General features: G+C 42.2%; 1 protein-coding gene across 2 annotated transcripts in view; it reads left to right on the plus strand.

Annotated features, from left to right (window-relative positions):
* The window catches only part of NUAK1 (NUAK family kinase 1), a 48,784-nt gene extending 34,081 nt beyond the window's left edge, over positions 1 to 14,703 (plus strand). For both annotated transcript variants that reach the window (XM_061371834.1, XM_061371835.1), the window contains exons 3-7: positions 759 to 910; positions 2,193 to 2,258; positions 9,102 to 9,221; positions 9,526 to 9,658; positions 10,687 to 14,703. In XM_061371834.1, the coding sequence (XP_061227818.1) occupies positions 759 to 910; positions 2,193 to 2,258; positions 9,102 to 9,221; positions 9,526 to 9,658; positions 10,687 to 11,840 (1,625 nt within the window). In that variant the 3' untranslated portion in view covers positions 11,841 to 14,703. The remainder of the gene's footprint in view (positions 1 to 758; positions 911 to 2,192; positions 2,259 to 9,101; positions 9,222 to 9,525; positions 9,659 to 10,686) is intronic.
* The last annotated feature ends 6,104 nt before the right edge of the window (positions 14,704 to 20,807 follow it).

Here is a 20,807-nt window from a genome sequence, read left to right on the forward strand (position 1 = left end):
CTACAGCATTCAATGGGACATGTGGTGGTGGCAGGAGATAAGTAAGCTTGAGGATGAGTTGGGTGCATGAGATGGGGTGAAGAACCATACTGACAAGAGTTGCTCAGCTCCAGAAACATTGCAGCCTCTGCTAGTTCAAGTGTCCATGCCCACCATGATACTGCACAGAGCTGAGCTGGAAGATCACATCAGTTCACTTTTTTGGGTTTTGACAGTAGGTGAAAGCCAACCAATGTCATTATAAGCAAATAAAGTATTGGGTTATGTACAGGTAACCCTGTATGAACCAGTCATTGAAGACTGACTTTATTATGCCTTCTATTAACCCTTTCCAAATTATGAGAGCTCCTGTTTCCTTCTGTCCTCTGGCCTCAAGAGGACTACTGGTAAGAGGTAGTCCCACTGGGAGCAGGGATTAGTATTGAGGTGTCACTGGCACAAGTATCTACTTCATTAGGATCAAGTTGATTTTGGCACCCTGTGATCCCATATTATAAAGGCAAAGAGCTTCTTTAATATAGCCACAGGAAAGTGAAGATAGCCTCAACTTCCTTTTCTTGGTCTGAAACGTAATCTTCTGGAAAAAATTAGCTTTGGAACTTGGTTTTTGTGGTGGTGTTGGTAGTGCATCTCTCCAGGCTGCAGTGATGGTACAAGATATGCTCAGTCACCCCGAGTCTTCTTCACTTTTTAACGTGTCAGTTTTCAAGCATATTGAATCAACTGTGATATTTTTTCTTTTCTTTTATCCTGTGCAGTGTTTGAAAATAAAGATAAGATTGTGATCATCATGGAGTATGCAAGCAAAGGAGAGTTGTATGATTACATCAGTGAGAGGCGGCGATTAAGCGAGAGAGAGACAAGACACTTCTTTCGACAAATAGTCTCTGCTGTACATTACTGCCACAAGGTGAGCAAAGGATCTGATAGTAAAACATGTTGTTTGAAGGCTGCTAGTGACTTACATATTTCAAAGTTTGTCTGAGGCAACAGCATTCATTATTAAATATCACAGCATATGATTATATCAGTTTGGCAGGAGATCTTCGTTAAAAGTGCTGCACTTGTTTGCTTCCTGTTTTTAAAGACTAAGGATGTTTTCCTGTGTTATGTCAGATAAGAGCCACTCCCTTACATTAGCCCTACGTTGCTTTTTTGCCTTTAAAATAATTCTTGTGACATTAAAAAAACTATTAACATCATTAACTAGAAAAGGCATCCTATAGGACTTCTACAATATTAATAAATTCAATGAATGATAGTTTGCAGTTTGAACATACATGTGAACAACTTTAGGAGATAAAATATACGAAAGAAAAAAGCCAAGAGAACGGTGTTCATATATGAGCTTTAGCATATGCTCATTTTGGATAGGTGAAAGGAACTTCTCCAGATGTGGCAGGAGAACTAGAAAGATGCTTTGCTAATGACTTTATCCATCATGGTACACACTAGAATGACAAATTAAGCAATTAAACCCAACGTATCTGACTGTCATCGTGGACCTTTTGTCCCTGCTTTTGAATCAACTGCATAGAGCAAAAACTTGCATGAGGCTAAAGGCACTGAGCAGCTAGCACCATTTTTTATTTGAATTCTTAAACACTTTAATCTCCACTTGAATTCTGATCAACAAGAGAGGTTTTCAAAGTCCTCACTATAGTGCTGAAAAGCTGCAGCTCTCTTTCCTGTGCAGTTCATCTTTCCCAAATTTCTTTAAAGAAGGCTCTGACCTAAACCCAGCTTGTCCACTGCCATCCTTAACATATACAGTCCTTTAGGATTATAACCCCACAATCCACATGGCTGCACATTGGAGGAATGAGGGCTTTTGTAAGGACTAACGTCATTGACAGATATTGTTTTCTGGTGCCTGGGAAGAATATATTGCTTTCACGCAGTGGGGGCAAGATTCAGGCTGGAATTAAGTTCCAAAAAGACACCCCCCAGCCCTTCATTCCCCTACCCCCCTGCTGTTCTAGAGGCTTTGTGGGAGGACAGATTCCAGTCATTCTTCCCTTAACCACACACCAAGTGACTAATGCATTGCCTGTCACTAGTCACTGGGCCGTGAGTGTTATGACAGTGAAATCAGTCCTGAAATGTAGATGCAAAGACCACCCTGACAGCTCACCTTTAATTTGCCCAATATTTTCTCATGTTCTCCCCTATTTTTTTTTCCTTTTTTTCAGAATGGTGTTGTCCACAGGGACCTAAAATTGGAAAACATCCTTCTTGATGACAATTTTAATATTAAGGTAAGATTCTTTTTCTCAGCTTCTCAGAATGGCTTTGTATGTTTTGTAACATTTTTAACCAAAGAATTAGAAGAGCCAGTGTTATGGCAACAACTACTAAGCAACAGATTCTGGCAAGAGGCTCAGGGGTTTGGAAGCTGGGGAAAGAGCACCACTGGTCACTGGTCATAGACGCTAAATAAAGCTTTGCGTGACCTGGGGGAAGTGGCCCTGTCCTGCCACCCAAGGTCCACGATTCCCGGAGCAGTATCTATTTACTGGTAGGAAATAGCAGAGCATTTCATGTAGTCAGGTTTATTGTACGAATGATATTATTACTGGCTGCTGCTGGGGCTAGGAAGAAACTTTTCTGGTCTACAGGGTTCAAGTGCCTCCTACAGAACACTCTGAATGTCCTTTTGATCATGGCTGGAAAATAAGCAAATAGAGTTTCAAAATAAACCTAGTAAAGCACATGTGCTTCATTAGGAAATGGCCTTGGAACTCCAGACACAAACGTATGCTTTGGATAGTGATGCCAGTGATGTCATTTCCATGTCATTTCTCCCTAGTGAAAGCATGGGAATGACTTTTTTTCCCTTCGTCGTCTTTTTCTCTTAATAGCTGTAGCACAAAGAAATAACACAGAGATAAGTGTAGTTTCCAGGTAGCTGAACCTCTTTCACTTTCCTCTTTGTTCCTCCCTGTGTAGCCAGATGTGATGGCTCGGTGTACTCATCTATAGGCAGAGGGAAGGATGCTGAGGAGTTTCTGCTGATGCTTGGGCATCCTTTTTTTAATTAACAAAGTAATCAGGGAGCTCACTGCATAGCCAGATACCTAAATAGCCTGGATCTTCATTTTGTCTTCACTGAAAGACATGCGGCTGCAAACACTGCCTTCTGCGCTGCATGCAGGAGAGATTGTCTTCATTTTAAGCTGATGTGCAATGGAAATGGAAAGTAACATATGGTAGCTGCCATCTGTGTAATGCTGATGACAGAAGCTAACTTGGATCAACTAGTGGATTAAAGGCACATAAATATGTGGTTTCTAAAAATAGTCTTTTACAGAAGGCCCATCCAATGCAATACTTGGACGTTTTGCTGTTAGCATCCAGTGTTAGAGCAAACCTCCCTGCTCCTGTCCCTGCCGGGACACTGGCTGCAGCAGCCTGAGCTGTTCTCAGCAGCGCTGAAAACAAAAAAGTAGCCTTTCTAGGACATTGTATACGAAACAGACTTCCGCAGGCAAAATGACCTTTCTTTCCGCATTACACGCCAAGCTGTCTTCCCAGCTAATCAGAGAATTCTTGAGAGAAAAGAGGAATTTGGGGAATTTGCTAGCTGCGGTGGGCTGGATCTCCGCGCTGTGGTCCTCATATGCAAAACCAATCACTTTCCCAGGCCTCCAGGGAGCTGTGCTTTGTTAGAAGGCTCCACTCCCTCCCCACTCTTCTTTATGGGAGTCTAATCATCCTACGGGTAGAGCGGGAGGATGGGGCAGGGACAGGTAGCTTTGTGTTTGGGTCCAGGCCATGAAGCTGACCCACGGACTTCAGAACCACAGATACATTTCAGCTGCCCTAATGTGTGGCACCGCTGTGAAAGAAATTCAGATAGCCATGACTGCCCACATGCCTTCCAGTCATTTGGGCATCCAGTCATTTGGGCATCTTTTTCTTGAAGGCTTTTATTTCCTGAACCACTGTGTTTAAGCTGCCTTGTAGGTATTTTGTGTATTTCCAGCCTTTCCTTAGGTTCTCCTCTGACAACTGTAAGGTACACCTTTGAGAGGGCAAGGCTGCAATGGCATGGGTAGGTGGCTGCAAGCTCCCTTGCTGTCCTCTAACAACTGTTTCTGCAAAGGGTCTCATGAAGCTGGAAACCAAACAGGACTTGGGAAGCAGTTGGTATTTCATGTGCATCTTGCTATCAGTAGTGCTTGAATTTGGATTACTTAAAGAGATGACTTTTTGTATTGTTTTCCTTTTTCTCCCTGCTGTCTGTTTTTTACACCTCATGACTAAGATCAGCTTTGAATACTTGATGTTAAGCACACTGCCAATACTTCACTGATACTGAGGATCTGAGTATGTTAACTGGCGTTTCCATGTTACTTCCTTCTTTTTGTTTCACCAAACAGTAACCGTTGGCAAGGAAACACATATGGAATAGTAAATTATTTATTAGGAGTAAAATTATCAGGTATTCATTCTGACAGTATTTGTATATGGTTTATTCAGGCAGAAAAGAAATATGCATTTTGGGGTTTGGTATTGACTGATGGCTTCAAATACTCAGTGGAAGGCATTTTTTAGAAATGGAGTGATAGTCTTATCTGTACCGTCCCATTATTTATATTTCATTCAGTGGATTACAAAGCACTTACAACATTGGCAATTTGATTTTAAGAATGAGAAAATGAAAGGAATCCCTTTGGTTTTGAGTGCAATCTGCAATTAAATACATGTTTCTGAAGAAACCAGTGATCTGTACATTAGACTATACACAAACATGTCATAGCAATGTGAGGAAAAAATAAGATGTTGTAAAATTAGATCCGTGTATAGTGACTTAAGTAATACTTTTGGAACAGGAAATGAAGGGAACATGTAATCCATTAGAAATTATTATCTGACTGAAAATGGCCCCAAGCTATTTTACATGATACTATGCTAACTTGGAAACCATTCTTAAATCTTAGCTAATTATATGAAGGTCATGAGGAAGAAGTGTATGGAGTTATGGTAGTGAGAAAAAAAGTCTTTGGAAATGGAGTCATGTTGGAGTACAGCAACTCGGAAACACCAATGTCTGGAAGCTGACATAAAATTATGCATTTGAAGAGTTCTGCAGGTCCACAGGCCAGAGGTGGAAGGTGATAAGGGGAAGAAAGTAATCTGCTCTGTGGTATATAATTATGTTTTTTCAGGGACTTGGTGTTTGTGGTAATATTTCCTGCAAACTATTACTGGAAACCCCTAAATGCAGCAAAACACAAGTGAATAAAGTGACTTCTAAACACTTGTGAGGCTGAACATGCACACAGATCCATGGGGTACAAGGAATTCATCCAGCCAATTAATCAAACAGTAAATTGTCTTGCTCCCCAGATACGCACCCAACTGTGTAGCAGAAACCCTGAGTGTGAATGCTTCTCCTGGGACTTGCCCTGTTTGTGGAAGTCAGTACTGGGGCACAATCCTAGAGCTAAACCTTCCTAAAACACTGCAGCCTTTTAGGGCAGAAGAGCGTTCTTTGCTTTCTTACCTTACTCATGGTGCCATGTTCTTTAAAGAAATAATGTGGCAATGAAGTAAGGGTTTCTGCAGCATGTACAAGCCTCTCCTTCCTCACATTCACGTGCCAGCTGCTGACAGCACAGTTCACCTTAGAATTTACTCTGTTCTGCACTTGGTGACTGATCCTCCAGCTCAGGTAACTCGGAGCTGCCCCTTCTTGCCCTGGGGTGGGTACAGCTACTGCCCCCACCCTGCAGTGGCACAGCAGCCTCTGTCATTTTCATCCCATCGAAAGGATATCATTGTTCATAATCCTAACACAGCTGGAGGTGGCAGGGTCAGACAAGCACTAGGGCTAAAGTAGCTCCAAATTGCTTCCCTGAGTTGGTGAGTTAGAAAGCCCTTTTTGGGAAGAGATTCGTGATGGCTTTAGGCATCTGCCTTTGGTGGTCTTCAGAAAGCCTTCTTGTAGTGCTTTTTTCTCTTCATTAGTTTTAAAAAGGACTGAAGATACTAGATTTTGGTTCATTGTAGGTATGAACTTACTAGAAGAAATAGCTGTGGGGTGAGGATGTAGCTGCCTCCATTCACCCATAGCTCATGCAATTTGGCATGATGAGGACCTCACATCCCCAAGCCCTTCAGCTCTCTCCAAAACTGCATGCAGGGAGGTGGAGAGAAACTGCTGCCCAGTGCTGCAGCCAGGGAATTAGTGCTTCACGTTGGCCTATCCAAATACTGTGTCCCTGCCTTGTTTCCCAACCTATCCACAAGGATACCTCTGTCATGTAACCTGGCACAATGAAGGGGGCCTCATTGTTCACAGCAGGGCTGTGGAGGATCCTGGGCTAGGAATTGCACCTAAAAGAGATGTCTAGCAGACGTTGACGTAAACTGTATGATCAACCCCAAATTGATAGAATGAGAGAAAAATGCAAGTATAATAGTAACATAATCCTAGTAACTGCGCTTTCTCTTGGGCTGGTAAGGGGACACCAAGCAGACTAACCACTAAAAACCCATGAGGGTTTCATATTTACAGAGTAAGTATATGTAATTGGGATTTACCTTGCTGGAAGTCTCACTGACTGCACATACGTTTCATTTGCTTTAAGAGACCTAATTATTTCTCTGTCTACAGTACAGAGGGACAGATTCTTAAGTGGGATAAAACTGACAATTTCCATGAGTGTGAACTGCATGGAATTTATAGTCCACACTTAAACGGTAAACTACATCTGGTTTATCATAGTTAACAGTAAATATGAAACATACACCTCCTGAAGCGAGTGGAATAAAAGTCAATTTCCTTGCTCCTCCTAATTTAGGAAGTTTTTTTGACTTGATGCCTTAGGTCTATTTAAGTGCCAAGAACATGAAGTAATGTTGGCTTCTATTAATCTTGTTTTGGGGGGCATGACAGTTTTAATGGGAAAAGCTGATAAACATCAGTCTGTGAGTATGGGAGTGGACTGTAACATAAATACTCTTTTCCGGAATGGTCAAAATGAAAACATGAATGCCCAAGTCTGAGAGTTTCTTAGTGTGAACAATGGTATGTGTGTCCCTATATATATATTCATGCACATCCACACGCATTTTATACATTCCATGGTGTTAAGGGAATGTATTTTCTTAAGGAATCACACTGTGTAGTGTTTGTCCTTGTCTTAGCTGCATCCTGAACTAAAATAAAACTCTGTGACCAGCAGGAATTTTTAACACTTCAGATGATCCCATTCTTCCCCTGATTGACAGGGCACACTTCATAAGGCTTAAAACCAACTTCCTGCAAGCCAGGCAGGGTGATTTGATAAGAAAGTGGAATTTAGGGCAATTAAGTGCAATCTGAGCCATGAGAATATGTTTGCAGACTGCAATTGTACACCAGCTGTTTTCAATGACATTCCAGCCATACAATGAAGATTTTTACAAACCACATTTATTTAAGGGTTGAATTTTCTGTTGCGGGTTGATAATACACTGTCTCAGGGACTGAGTGAATGCAAACTATGAATGGACATGGGGAGATACATTAACTTTAATGAAAACGAGTCAGATGCTCTTTGAGCAGGATAGCATGAGTCCAAATTGTCAGTGGAACACCTGCAGAACATCAAAATAAAATAAGGCAAAACATGAAATCTCATATTTGGTCTATGACTTTAAAAATTCTGTGAAAGTGATAGTTTTTTAAAATGTTTTTATTTGTAATATGAAAGTATTTCTGTTTTGGGTTAGAGAAAGAAAATTGGGAACTTCTCTCCATACATCACCAGCTTTGTTCATTTTGGTCTCAACTGTGACATTTTTTAGGTGTGTCTATAGGAGTTTAGATAGTAGAGACAAAGACTTTATGTCTCCCAAGAGTTCACTAGACATTGCAATTAAAACAGGTATTAGAGGCACTGATGAGGTGCATTTTAGAAAGCAGGAATGAATGATGCTGCTGGTAAATCCTTTTCTGTTCGATTTGTATTTTCTTGATATTTATCTTGTGATAATTTCTCGAATTTAATATCTTTCTGGTATAAAAGACCAAATAAGGTGAAGAAAACCCAGAGAGAAGTCCTGTCTCTTACAGCTATAATACTTCTTTAATGCCTGGGCTTTTAATGCTAGTCTTTTATGTACACCTTATGTCAATAGTGAGCAGTAATAAAAGTATCTCTGGGAATCAGAAGTGTTTGGGTTTTAAAGAAGATAAAAATTGAGATATGTTGCCTTGTGCTAGAGAAACAAAGGAAATGCAGAGGTTGTGGGAGTAGTGTTGCTATCCTCAGCCTTTGTTTTGTAAGAACAAAACCAGAGAATTGAAGTAAACAAAATGTTTGGACCTGATCCTGCAATTCCTACATAGGAAAAATTCCCAAAGTCTCAGGGGAAGTTTTGTTTGTGTTGGGAAAGCCGGATTTGGGCCTATTGTTTCCAGTTAGGAACCAGACTTGTGTTTATTATCTCATGATAGACATCTCACGTGCTTAACAGCTCAGATTCCTCAGCTGGAGTCCCTGAATCTGGAAGATTCAGAGAGTTCCCCACTTTTCCCCCTTCAACTGTAGCTAAATTCCAGATAATTTCAAAAACCACTTTCTTCTGTAAAGCTCAGTTTCCTGTCACACTTGTGTTTCACTCCTCCTGTTGGATTTAAAGGTCTTGGCTCTTGGCTTGCATGCGTGTGGTAAGAACGGTAGTACTTTCTGCTTTTCTTTCCTTTCCTACTGACTGTAGAAGGTGAAGAGCAGTCAGTAGCCAGCAGGCCCAGTGCCTCCCAGTATAATATTGTCTTTGCAAGTATATGCAGTTCATCCAGGATAAAATTACTGACTGATGGTTGTGTAGTCACTCAGTGACCTGTCTGGGAATGGAACCAAAGCATTCTTGTTCCTAATCTGGGGGATTTAACCTAGGGACCCTTCTCCTTCTCTGGAGGATCTTTAGAGAGAAAAGTAAAAAAATCATAGAATAATGGGTTGACCATAGAACCTGAGAGATTTTCCATGTCGAGATCCCTGCCCTCCAGCAGGGACAAATATAGCTAAGTCTTTCCTGATAAAGGATTTTCTGTTGCGTTAAGATAACATTAATACTACAGATGCCTTGTGCAATTCTTTTTGCAGATTGCTGATTTTGGTCTCTCCAACCTTTACCACAAAGACAAGTTTCTGCAGACCTTTTGTGGAAGCCCACTGTATGCTTCCCCTGAAATAGTTAATGGACGACCTTACAGAGGCCCAGAGGTAAGAAGGGTCCCTTTTTCTGTGGTGGTATGGGGATGTCTTTGGTGATGGTGTTCTTGAGGTTTAGTCTTAATGCTAGTGTTATTTCACATGTGGGTTTGGTTGGGTCTCTCCTATACTGTGAGTTCTCAAGCTCCCTTCATTTGCTTTCATGTGCTTTGTCTGTGGTTAGTCAGATGTTAGATACAGGTTTGCCCATTAGTAGGCACAGCTGGATGTGATGCTGCTGTTGTGGTGATAATGGCAAGGAGAAGGGTGGGGATCAGCTTTCCTGGGCTTCACATGGGTTGCCTCTGTATTTCAGGTTGACAGCTGGGCCCTTGGTGTATTGCTTTACACTCTGGTTTATGGAACAATGCCCTTTGATGGCTTCGATCACAAAAATCTCATCAGGCAGATCAGCAGTGGAGAGTATCGTGAGCCAACACAGACCTCAGGTACAAAAAAGGAGTGAGGGCAACGTATTGAGCTGACAGGAGTTCATAATGGAGGGTTTGCCTGGCCCCTTCTGACATGTTTTGGTGTCATTAGAGTGACGAAGAAAAAAAAATACCTCATTCCTCCATTGGTTTTGTTCGCTATCAATTTCTATCTGGGTGCAGCATTTACCAAAAGCCCTTTTGAAATTAAAGTTTTGTAGCAGATAGATTTTATTGCCTTGAGGAAGCTGTAACAGGCTCTTTTAACCAGATCTATGATAGTGGAAAACGTCTGTTAGCTATTGCAAGTGGAATTGTTCAGACAAGCTGTAAACTGATACAACATACTGGTACAGATCAGTCCTCGCTAGCTACACTGTGGTATATCACTAGCAGAGAGAACATGAATGGTTAGAGCAATGCAGTCTCTTATTCAAGAAGGCAAGCCAAAATCTGAATTGATGCCACTGTGTTCACATTTACTTTTACTTGGAGGTTAACACATTAAGCAGTCACCTGACAGAATAGCATCAAGTAAGTCCATGATTATAATGACTCCGTACAGCCTTAAAAATTTGTATATATGTTATATTTAAACAAATATTGTATCATTTGAAAATATACCTTTAAAATATACAGAAGACTACAGTGTTTATGGAAAAAGTAAGTGTGAAAGCAGTAATGTGTAGATCATTTACGCTATCCCTATTCCCCTTTGTTTTCCTCTAAGATTTGCAATTATTAAAGTCAATAGGTTGCTGACTTCTTTCAGTAATATGGAACTAATCACTGACTAATACAGTATGAGTATTAATTTGATAACCCAGTGTACATTTCTTGGGGTGAATCATATTCTTCTGATAAGAACTAGTATTCAAATCCATTTTCTGGTGTTGACTGATGGCCAAAGCTTTGCCCTCTTTCCCTTTTCCTGTTGTAAGAAGCATTATTGTTGCTCATTTGATTGGCTTCACACTTAGATTTTAAACTTGCGGAACTAAGAATGTCCATACCTTAATATGTTATATTCCATTCTTTGTCCATAGATGCTCGTGGTCTTATCAGATGGATGCTGATGGTGAACCCTGAACGTCGAGCAACCATTGAAGACATTGCCAACCACTGGTGGGTGAACTGGGGCTATAAGAGTAGTGTTTGCAACTGTGATGCCATGAGGGACTCCGAGTCCCCGTTGTTAGCAAGGTTCATTGATTGGCATCACCGTTCTACTGGCCTCCAACCAGAGACTGATACCAAAATGAAGTGCCTTTCTAAGCCCAAAGGTCCTGAAGTCACACTAGAGAGACAAAGGTCTCTGAAAAAGTCAAAAAAGGAAAATGACATTGCACAGTCCATCCAGGAAGGAGGAACTGAAAATACATCCAAACCCACCTCCAAGAGACCTAAAGGCATCCTGAAGAAAAGGAGCAACAGCGAACATCGATCTCACAGTGCAGGTTTCATTGAAGGAGTGGTCAGCCCAGTGTTACCCTCTGCTTTTAAACTGGAGCAAGAGTTGTGTAGGACTGGCATAGCCATTAAAAGTGTTGTGGAGGGAGAGGTAGTGGGTAAATACGGCACTAAGCAGTCTTCACTAATGCCAAAAAAAGGAATATTAAAGAAGACTCAGCAGAGGGAGTCTGGCTATTACTCTTCTCCAGAACGAAGTGAATCTTCTGAACTCTTGGACAATAATGATGAGACAGTAAATAGTGACACTTCTCCAGGGGTCACTGAGTCATCCAGAAATGGGTCTTATAGCCATTCCTGCAGGCGTAAGGGCATCTTAAAACATAACAGCAAGTATTCTACCAGCAGCACTGAATCTGCTTTGATTAGCCCTGATACACCAACGCTGGAGGCTATGGAAGAGGTGGTCCTGCCTGGAGATGTATTACCTCGAAGTTACAGTCGCCCCTCTAGCGTGATTAGTGATGACAGTATTTTGTCCAGTGACTCCTTTGATTTGCTGGATTTGCAAGAGAACAGGCCAAACAGACAGAGGATACGGAGCTGTGTCTCTGCTGAAAATTTCCTCCAGATCCAAGACTTCGAAGGAATTCAGAACCGACCACGGCCACAGTATCTAAAGCGTTATCGCAACCGTCTGGGGGACAGCAGTTTTTCCCTTCTCGCAGATATGGATGATGTGACTCAGGTCTACAAGAAAGCCCTAGAGATCTGCAACAAACTCAACTAGCAGAGGGAAGATGAAAAGAGGGAAGAGAGATTTCTGTGTACCTTTGTGATGGAGTAAGCCAGGTCACTGATCTGCTGACAGTGGTAGATTTTGCTTCAAAGGAGTTGGCTGTATCTTAGCTGAACTCCTAGTAAAGTAGCCCCAAAGCCATCTCACACTTCTCTAATGTTGTGTCCTCAAATTACCTACCTGACCAGAGAAAAACCTTTGGTCTTTGTATACTTGGTGAAAGCACATCAGGATCTAGCAGACAAAAGCATCAAGACTTCATAGCTCAAAGTCAAGGCTAGACAGAATTAAAACTGGAAGTGAGCGGCACATGTTCTGGGAGGTTTGTAATTGATACTAGATTAGCTTTATCAAGAGATGAGCTGAATTCTTCAAGTCAAATTTGAATGTCTTTTAGAAAGCCGTTGTTTCTCCCTGAAGTTATTTGTCTGGATACAGTCATTGCACATTGGGAGCCTTTGGCTAGCATTATGCAGGAGGCCTGGCTAGGTGGTCACCACGGTCCCTTCCACCAGGGTGGCATGAGAGGTTCTGAATGCTTTCTGAGACAGATAATTTGAGAGACTCACCCTAGAATAACCTCACAACGTGTATGTGGACAAGCAGTGGAACAGGCTTTCAGATCTGATCCCTCCCTCTTCAGCAAGCAGGAGGCCCTCAGATTGTTTGCAACTACCACTCCTACCAGCAAAAACAGTCACAGAAATGTTAATGGGAACTGGAAGGAATGGATGTATGTTATCAGCTGCTAAATGGCCTTTTAAGGCATTTCAGCCTCTCTGTTCAGTCTGTGCCTCTCAAAATGGCCAGCCAGATGAATGCCCAGACAAAGATGGATCTAACAAAGGGTCTTAAGGGTTAACTGACCCTCCAATCTAGAGTTCAGTTGCTGTCAGCAAGGTACCACCTTACAGTATTTGAGGGTAACAGGTAGTTTGCAACCAGGATGTTAGGTAAAGAAAAGATTGTAGCATGTAGGAAATGGATAGAGGTCAGAAAGTTAGTGGGAAGATGCCTTTTTCCAAATGAAAATGTTTCTAGTTAGTAGTAATGGAACGGAAAGAGTTGAGCGATGAAATGATAATGGTAGATTTGATAACATAGCATTAAACTGTGGGCCTCTCTCTGTATAGTGTAGCTGGTACTGCGTGTGCAATGATACCAGTTTGAAAAAAAAAATAAGTAGGATATGGGTTTGTGTTCTCAAACAACTCACTATCCAGACTGAAGGCTTCAACTCCCATAAAGGTACCACATGGGTCTACTGGATTACCTGAATGTAAGCCTATGTCAGAAAGGCACTGTGTGTTTGACAGGCCTGGGCAAACTGGAATCTTAAGGCCCATTTCAGTCTCATTTCCATGAGCACATAGCCCCTGGCTTTCTTGGAGGTGTACTGGTGTGAGTCAGTGGCAGGTTTCAGCCTATGATGTCAAATGATCCACAGCTGCAAAACTTATGTCTACACATATGCCCAGGGGCAAGCTCTGTTCTCACTCCTACCCTGTAACTGGAAGCAGAATTTGGCCCACTGTGTCCCAAATCCTAAGTGACACAAGGAAACAGAATAGAGTTCCTCTGGGGACTCCCTGGGAGCTGGGGATAACCCCATAAATGACTGGTGTCTAGGGCAAGGAGCTATTTTACTTGCAGATTCCTCATTCGGCATATCATGGTACTTAAGTCTGCTGGTGCCTCCTAAAAATCAGCTGGGCTGCCTAGCATAAAGATGAGCTCCTTAAATCAGTGAAACTGCCTCTATGGAGTACCTTTACTAATTGTGAAACACTGGACCAAATTTGGCCCTGGAATAAACAGCATCAATACCATGAAATTTATGAGAGACGTACTGTCATGCAGTCAATTGGACTTTGGCTCAGGAAGGGCAACTGCGGGTCTTTTCTCTACAGATGTGTACCTCTCTGTATGATACTCAGCTGTCCTATTTTCTCACAGGCCCTGCATGTGCTCTTTTAGCCCGTCCCATATCAACACCCCATTTTGCAGTGTATTAAGTTAACAAGTTTGCTGTGGTGCATTTTAAAACAACTGGATGTAGTCTCCATGGCCTGTCTGAAACAAGGATGATTTGCTTTGCAGCCACGGCATTTAACTGGTGACCAAGACCATGAGAGCCAGATCCTCAGCTAGTGTAAATCAGTGCTGTCCTGTTGGCATGATGGAGCATCACTTTGGTGGGGTTGCGCTGATTGACACCTTCCCTGCAGATCTGGTGAATGCATTTAGAGAGGTTTTAGGATGAAGGGAAGGGAACTCAGCCAGCCGTGGCCGGGAAGTGAGGAGCACCAAAGGCTCCTACCTCCTGAGGCTTTTGCCCAGGCCTGCTTCTTTGTGTACAAATGTGAATGAGTGAGTGACTGCTTGCTGCCAAACTGGAAATGTTACGTAGGGATTTACTGGCATGTTACTGGCATGTTACATGTTTACTGGCATGTTATCATTCCTAGCAGAGAAGAAAAAAGAAAACAAACTTGACTGCACATTGTTATTATTAGTGTTGTGATTTTTATTTAATTTTTTTGTAATACAAAGTTGACTTTTTTATTTGAATTTGTCTCTTTTTTTTTTATTTATTGGTCTGAAAGCCATTTCAAAGGTATAATAATATATTTGGTGTAATTTAATTGGTGCAACATTATTTTACAGCTCCGGCCAAAATTGTTTGGTGTTATTTTTTTTGTTTGTTTTTGTTCTTTTTTTTCCTCCCAATCCTTGGTTGGTTTGAGCTCTATGAGGCACACAGGGGAAAACGCTGGATAATCACCCGAAGTGTTTGTATTTTTAATCTGATACTGTTTTTTATTAAATAAAAGGAAATTAATGTAACTGTGAAGAGTCTCTCTCCCTTTTCTTTTCCACTGTACATCAGCATAAGCTGAGGCCAAATGGTAATGAGCTTGTCATGCAGAAATACAGCAGCATCTCAGCACATTGTACCAAGTTGTTTATGCAAAGCTTCTTGGCTCGTTTGTGCATTTGAATATACTGTGGGTGGCCACAGACTCCCGTGCTACGAAGCGTTTGGCACTGCAGAACACACAAGAGCTTTCAGCTATAGAAGTATTTGGTGGAAAAGGATAGCCAACTGGGGTTTTTTCTGCTGGAGAAGGATGAGGTTTGTGGGCTAGGTGTGCTGTGCAGGTGAGACAGAGCAGGCTGGCTGACCCTGCATGGCACAACTCATCTGTAGCCCAGGGATAAATGGTCACAGTCCTTTCCCCTCTCTGGAAGGGAAAGGGACAGTTTATTGACAATGTTGATGTTCCTGTTGGTATAAATTAGGGGTTATTTGGGCAAAGAAGACTAGTGGCCACTGTCAAACGTGGGATGATCGCAGTCAGATGGCTCAGAACAGCCAGCATAATCAGCTGGTGAGAGGGAAAAAGGGAGTCAATTTCTTTTTTTTTTTTTTTGGAGTCCCCTTGATAACCAGAAGGCTTTAGGTTGTTTTTCTTGGAAAAGGGGTGGGCATCATAAGGGAAACTGGGTGTTAGGTATGCTGTGTGTGCTGGGGACTCGTTAAATTAAAGTAAATGGTTGGCAATGTCCTAACGTTGGCTCTGAGCAAGACACCATTAAACTTCAGCCTTGGTGCAGCCAGCCAAGATACCTGTGGTGTATATTCTGCTTTTTAAATTACAGGCGGTTTGGATTAGGATCCAAGGTTTGGATATCATGCAAAAAAGGCTTTCATTTTTCTAATTAATTTTCTCTCTCTTGAGCTTTCTAAAGCAGGAAGCCGTGGCTGTAGGTGCTAGATTTATTCATGACAACCGCTTTCAAACCAGTGGGAATAAAGGGGAAAAGCCAACGATGCAGAAAGGCAAACAGCCACTAATATATTACAAAGGGAATGATTAGCTGCTGTATGTTAATTGAGTCGGAAATTGTAAGGTATATATTCAAAGTCAGCACATGGGTTCTTGTACCTGAGGTGAATGAGGTCTTAACTGTGTGGGTGCTGGAAACTGTAATGCAAGCCTCTTCTGTAATAGCAATTATGAAACAACTTTTTTTTTTTTGTTCTTTTTAACACAGTAGGAAAAAAAAGCAAAGTTGGGGGCAAACCATTTGTTTTGTTTTAAAAATAGTGACTTTTAGGAAGAAAGTTCTGGATGTCTGGGTATGGCGCGTGTATGTGGCAAGCACTGAGTAATTACGCACATGTTTGTACAGCTCTCAAAGTGCATGCTGTGGGGTGGGGAGGAGGGCGTCTCGTTTTCCTATTTATTAAAGGAGATAAGTGTATGGTGATACGCCTTAGCTGAAGTCACATAGTAAGTCTGTAGGCAGACCTGGTCTTCTTTCCAGTTTGCACCATGGGGATTCCACTGTTTCTCAGGAGCTGTTAAATTCTTACAGACTGGGCAAGGCAGGAGCAAGGAAGCAAGACAAGAGCCTTGGGAGCTACATGGTTGAGTGACAAAAGTAGTCGTGGTTTTTTATAGAGCCACAGTCTTGTTCATTCCCTTTCTTTGCCTCTAAAAGTTGATAATCTTGATTTCTGATGCTGCAAAGGCTGTGTATACATGCTGTATGATAATAACCAGGGATCCCTGAAGTCCAGGGGCCAGCTCACTGAGCAGCACTGCCTGATGGTGAGTGATACTTCCATATATGAGTAAAGCACTTGGAGGCCAGCACAAAAACTTGTAGACTCCTTGAAGATCGCCAGCCCCAAGTCACTGGTGGAGAGGGAGAGAACTTGTGCTGATACAGCGTGAGGCAGATCTCTGCCAGTGCTGTCACCACCTCAGAGATGAAGCCCACAGCCAGCCCCTAGCGCTGGCATGAGAAGCCAAGTTCAGAGCGAAGGGATTCAGCACTATTTCTAGCCACAGAAGGTTGTGTTTGATTCGTGTGACTCTTCTCACAGAGGAGACTGGTCTCCATTTAGAGACTTCAGGGACTGTGAAAGTAAGACGCTAAATTGAGGTGAAGAGATGGCATTTTTAGCTACTGCAGACAAATGTATTTACAGCTAAATTTGCTACTGACTCCATAAGGATGAGTAATAATAATCTTCGCAACACCAGAGCCTCAGTTATAGCTAGAGGGTAAGTCATAAGCAGTCTGATGAAGGCAGAAGTCCAATACTCATGTAAATTCAGTATATGTGATAAGCTTATCTCTTCAGTTAATCACTTATCTCTGTGATTCACATCTCATTTTAATGAGATGCTTCTGGAGATAAATGTGCAGACATGCTTCTGTTGAGCCAAGAGAAACTCTGGTGTTTGCTAGCGTCAGTCCAGGCTCTCTGGTACCTGTCCCAGGGTTACTGGCTTCAGGGTTTCAACCGGAAGTTTTACTATGGAAGAGAGCAAGTCATGTTTTCTCTGGATTAATGGTTTTTAGTGTTCAACTAAGGCGTGTTTATCATTATTATTACTGTTGTCTGGTGGAGCTGTCTTTTCCTCTTTGCCAAACCAAGACATCTTTCTCATAAATGACTGAGTAATTTGGCTGGAGAAGCAACTTTTTTGGATAAATGATCTGAACATTTTCTTTCTGGCCATCTCTCTTTAGCTCTTGCTCCCTGCCCCCTATTTCCTGGAATTTCATCGGTGCAGAAAACCCTTTGATTCGCCATACAGAACCCTGCACTTTTAAGGACATTGTATGTATTTGCACTGGTGCTTAACTGTTCCTTGGAAAAACAATTTACAAGAGGATTTCATGCATCACCAGAAGCCTCCTCAACCTGATTCATGGCTGGGCTTAGAGCGCACACTGAGAAGAAGTACACCAGGCCATGAAGGGATAAGGTAGATGACTTCCATGTAAATAAGGAAATCAGTCCTGTTGGCCATAGGTGCCCTTGCAGGTCAGGACATCACCTTACTTCTTCATTCAGCAAAACAGCTCTACTGCCAGCATGAACTTAGGGGTTTTAGTCACTGAGCTCCTCTGAAAACTCAGGCCTGAGCTTTCTCACAATGCACACCCAGCCTGAAGCCTTTGCTGTTCAGAGACCATGTGGAAGCATTAGCATCAACCTGCCTTGAAGTTTTCATCTTGCCTTTTCCCCTTTCATTTTATCTGTTTTTATTTAACATGAGTAATGTCCTTCAGTCTCTCATGTAATCCAAATCTTGTTTGCTGCCCTGTTTTAGTTTTGCCCTGTAGACTGCATATTATCCTGTCAGGATGGTGGGTTGAACTGTGCTTTTGCAGCACTAACCCTGTCTGTGTTGTCACCTCTGCTTTATATGCTGAAGGCTTAGTCTAGTTCTCCAGCTATGATGCTTTTGCAGCATCTTCCTGGATGCAGAAACTGTGGATAAGACCTTGAGCAAATAGCTCTCTCTGAAGGATGCACCATGCCTAGGAATGATTACAAAGCTGGGCTGCCAGGACAAATGGGTTAGACCAACTGAATATGCATCCCTGGAAGATCGTGGTGAGATTATGACCTACCTAGTGGGAAACCACTTAGAGAACTGTGCCTTTTTCATCAGCTGGGGAGACGCTGTTGCGCTCAGAAATACAAGCAAGGAACAGCTGTAGAACTGGCTGAAAACCCAGGCAGGAGCAAGAGTTTGTCTTGTGGCTCTGCAGTATATAGAGTTCATTAAGAGACCCCTCCTAATTACAGCCTCAGAGATAATAGGACAAGACATACTTTAAATAGAACCAAAGGGAAAACAGATTCTTACCAGATGGTGGAAATATGTAAATATGTGTTTATATTTACATATAAAGCCCTAGCTCCCTGCCAGGCAACTGTGCTAGGACCAGAGTGTGTGTCATCATCCCGGCTGCACTGGGAATTATCAGAAATATTTCTTTAAATGTTCCTTCAAACTCTGGTGTTCTCTTCATCCGCACGTCCCAGAGCTTGACAGTTTAATCGGATGATTTCTTGAGATGAGGGATCTGCTGCCTGAGAAGAGAGATTTGCTAAATTCCCATACAACTCAGTGCCACAAGGAATGTTCGGTCAGCTCCATCCCTTAGAAACCCCAAGGTAGTTAATCCCCTTGTGCTCCCAGGAAAAAATGGTGTCAGAGTGGAAAGAGGCAACAGTCAAGTTGCCTCAATGGGCAATGGTCAAGTATCCCCACATAGTGCAAAATGATATTGACCCATCCTGGACAAGCATGTTAATATTATCGTGGAATTCTGGTTGGATTCAGTGGGAATGTTTTCCGATCCCACATGCTCATCATTGATTTCCTCGTATGAAGAGTTCTGGGTTTTCAAATGTGGTTTTAGAAATACATGTTTCTGAGAAGCCAGTTTGAGCTGCCTGGGATTGGATGACTTGGGATACTGCTTCGAGGACAGCAAGCCTCAGCACTTTACAAACAAGACACTTGCAAAGCTCCTAGCAACCTAGAGCTTGTGTATAGTTCAATAAATCTTCCATTTCCTTAGGGAAGTGAAGTAGTGCCTTTTGGTCATATTTCTAATGTGGTCTTAACCCAGTGTATCCCACCAGATTGGTGGCAATAGCATACAGATCAATCCATACCTGGATGGACACACAAGTTACCCTCCTTTGACATTAATAGAGAAGGCACAAACAGCCCAAATAGGTAGTACATGAACAAATTCACTTGGTCTATGAAGAAATCACTTCAGTGGTTACCATACTTTACCAGCACCAAAATTCTATTTTCTAAGGCCCTGATTTGGCAATGGCTTAGGTAGGTAACTCTGGAAGAAAGAACTATTGAAGATTACTGAAAGTGAGGCAGAGTAGAGGCTACTTTTCCTCTTGGTGAAAGGGCAGAGGGACAGCCTTTTCTTGCACTGGAGATAAGTGAATAAACCAATTTCCTCCTGGTGTTCCACTCTAAAACTGAAGCAGATTTACTGGAGCCTCCCTGATCACTTTTCCCATTGCAAGTACAAGCAGTTGGGTTTGCCCGCAAGAGCTGCAAGTTTGTACCTTGTCACCAGCTTCAGCAGAACTGCAATATTGCATGGAGGATAGGATCCTGCTTGAGAACAGGCAGAGGGAGAGCTCTGAAAGCCCCTCCAGGGAGTCCTGTTACAAAGACAACTGTAGCACAAGAGAAGGGTCAGATCCCATAATGTGCTTGAATGGAGCTGTCAGGGACATCTTTTGTTCAAGTTCTGCCATGCAAAGAAAGGGAGATCTGCATATTTTGCCCTCTGACATAAGCATGGCCCCCAACACCTGCAAAATCACTCCTGATACAGAGGCCGCCTCTAAAAATGCTTCCAAAACCGCACGTGTTGTGAGAGAACCTGATTGCTCTGCACAGCAGAAAAGCTGTTTTTGTCAACACATTCACTACACCTTAATGAAAACTGTAGCCCTTGACCACAGAGATATCTGGCTTTTCATTTGGTGAAGCTGGTACTGCTGAGACAAGAATTCCAGCATTGGGTTTATATGTCTTCCCCCCTTAAACCATTACTTCTGGAGAAGCCCTGGTCAAAAGCTGAAGCAAGGTCCTCCTATTACAGAAACAATGCTCAAGTCAGTCTGAGAAATGAAACAGGAATTACATGGTTTATGCAAGCTTGCCCATGCTGCCTGTATTGAATGTTGCATGTTCATGTGATATATTCCCAGATCTACTAACTTCTCACTGGTAGGAAATGTGTTGGAAGCATCAGGAGGCTCTAGATTAATTCAGTCCTCTGATGTGATATATATACTCTTCGCTCCTGTTAAACACTCCAAACAAGCATTTAGTTGGCTGGAAGGACAGTCGAATCCTCAGAGCTGCTACAATTAGCCTTATCCACTGCAAATTTCAGAAGAGAGATTTGATCTTTCACCACAAAAATGCCCACTCTCTCTTTCACATGCATGTGAATAGAAAGCCTTTGTTCCGATCAAGCCAAGGAGAAATAGACTATTGTTGGAAGGTTATTTCTGCTTGCTTTGAGGGATGGGGAAGAATTGCAAAAAATAACCAAATGTGGTCTTCTTACCAGTAATTACAGGCATTGTCT

The sequence above is a fragment of the Neopsephotus bourkii genome, unplaced genomic scaffold (assembly GCF_033783945.1).
Source record: "Neopsephotus bourkii isolate Nb327-2 ecotype Australia unplaced genomic scaffold, CSIRO-AGI_Nbou_v1 NB_1589, whole genome shotgun sequence".
NCBI lineage: Eukaryota > Metazoa > Chordata > Aves > Psittaciformes > Psittacidae > Neopsephotus > Neopsephotus bourkii.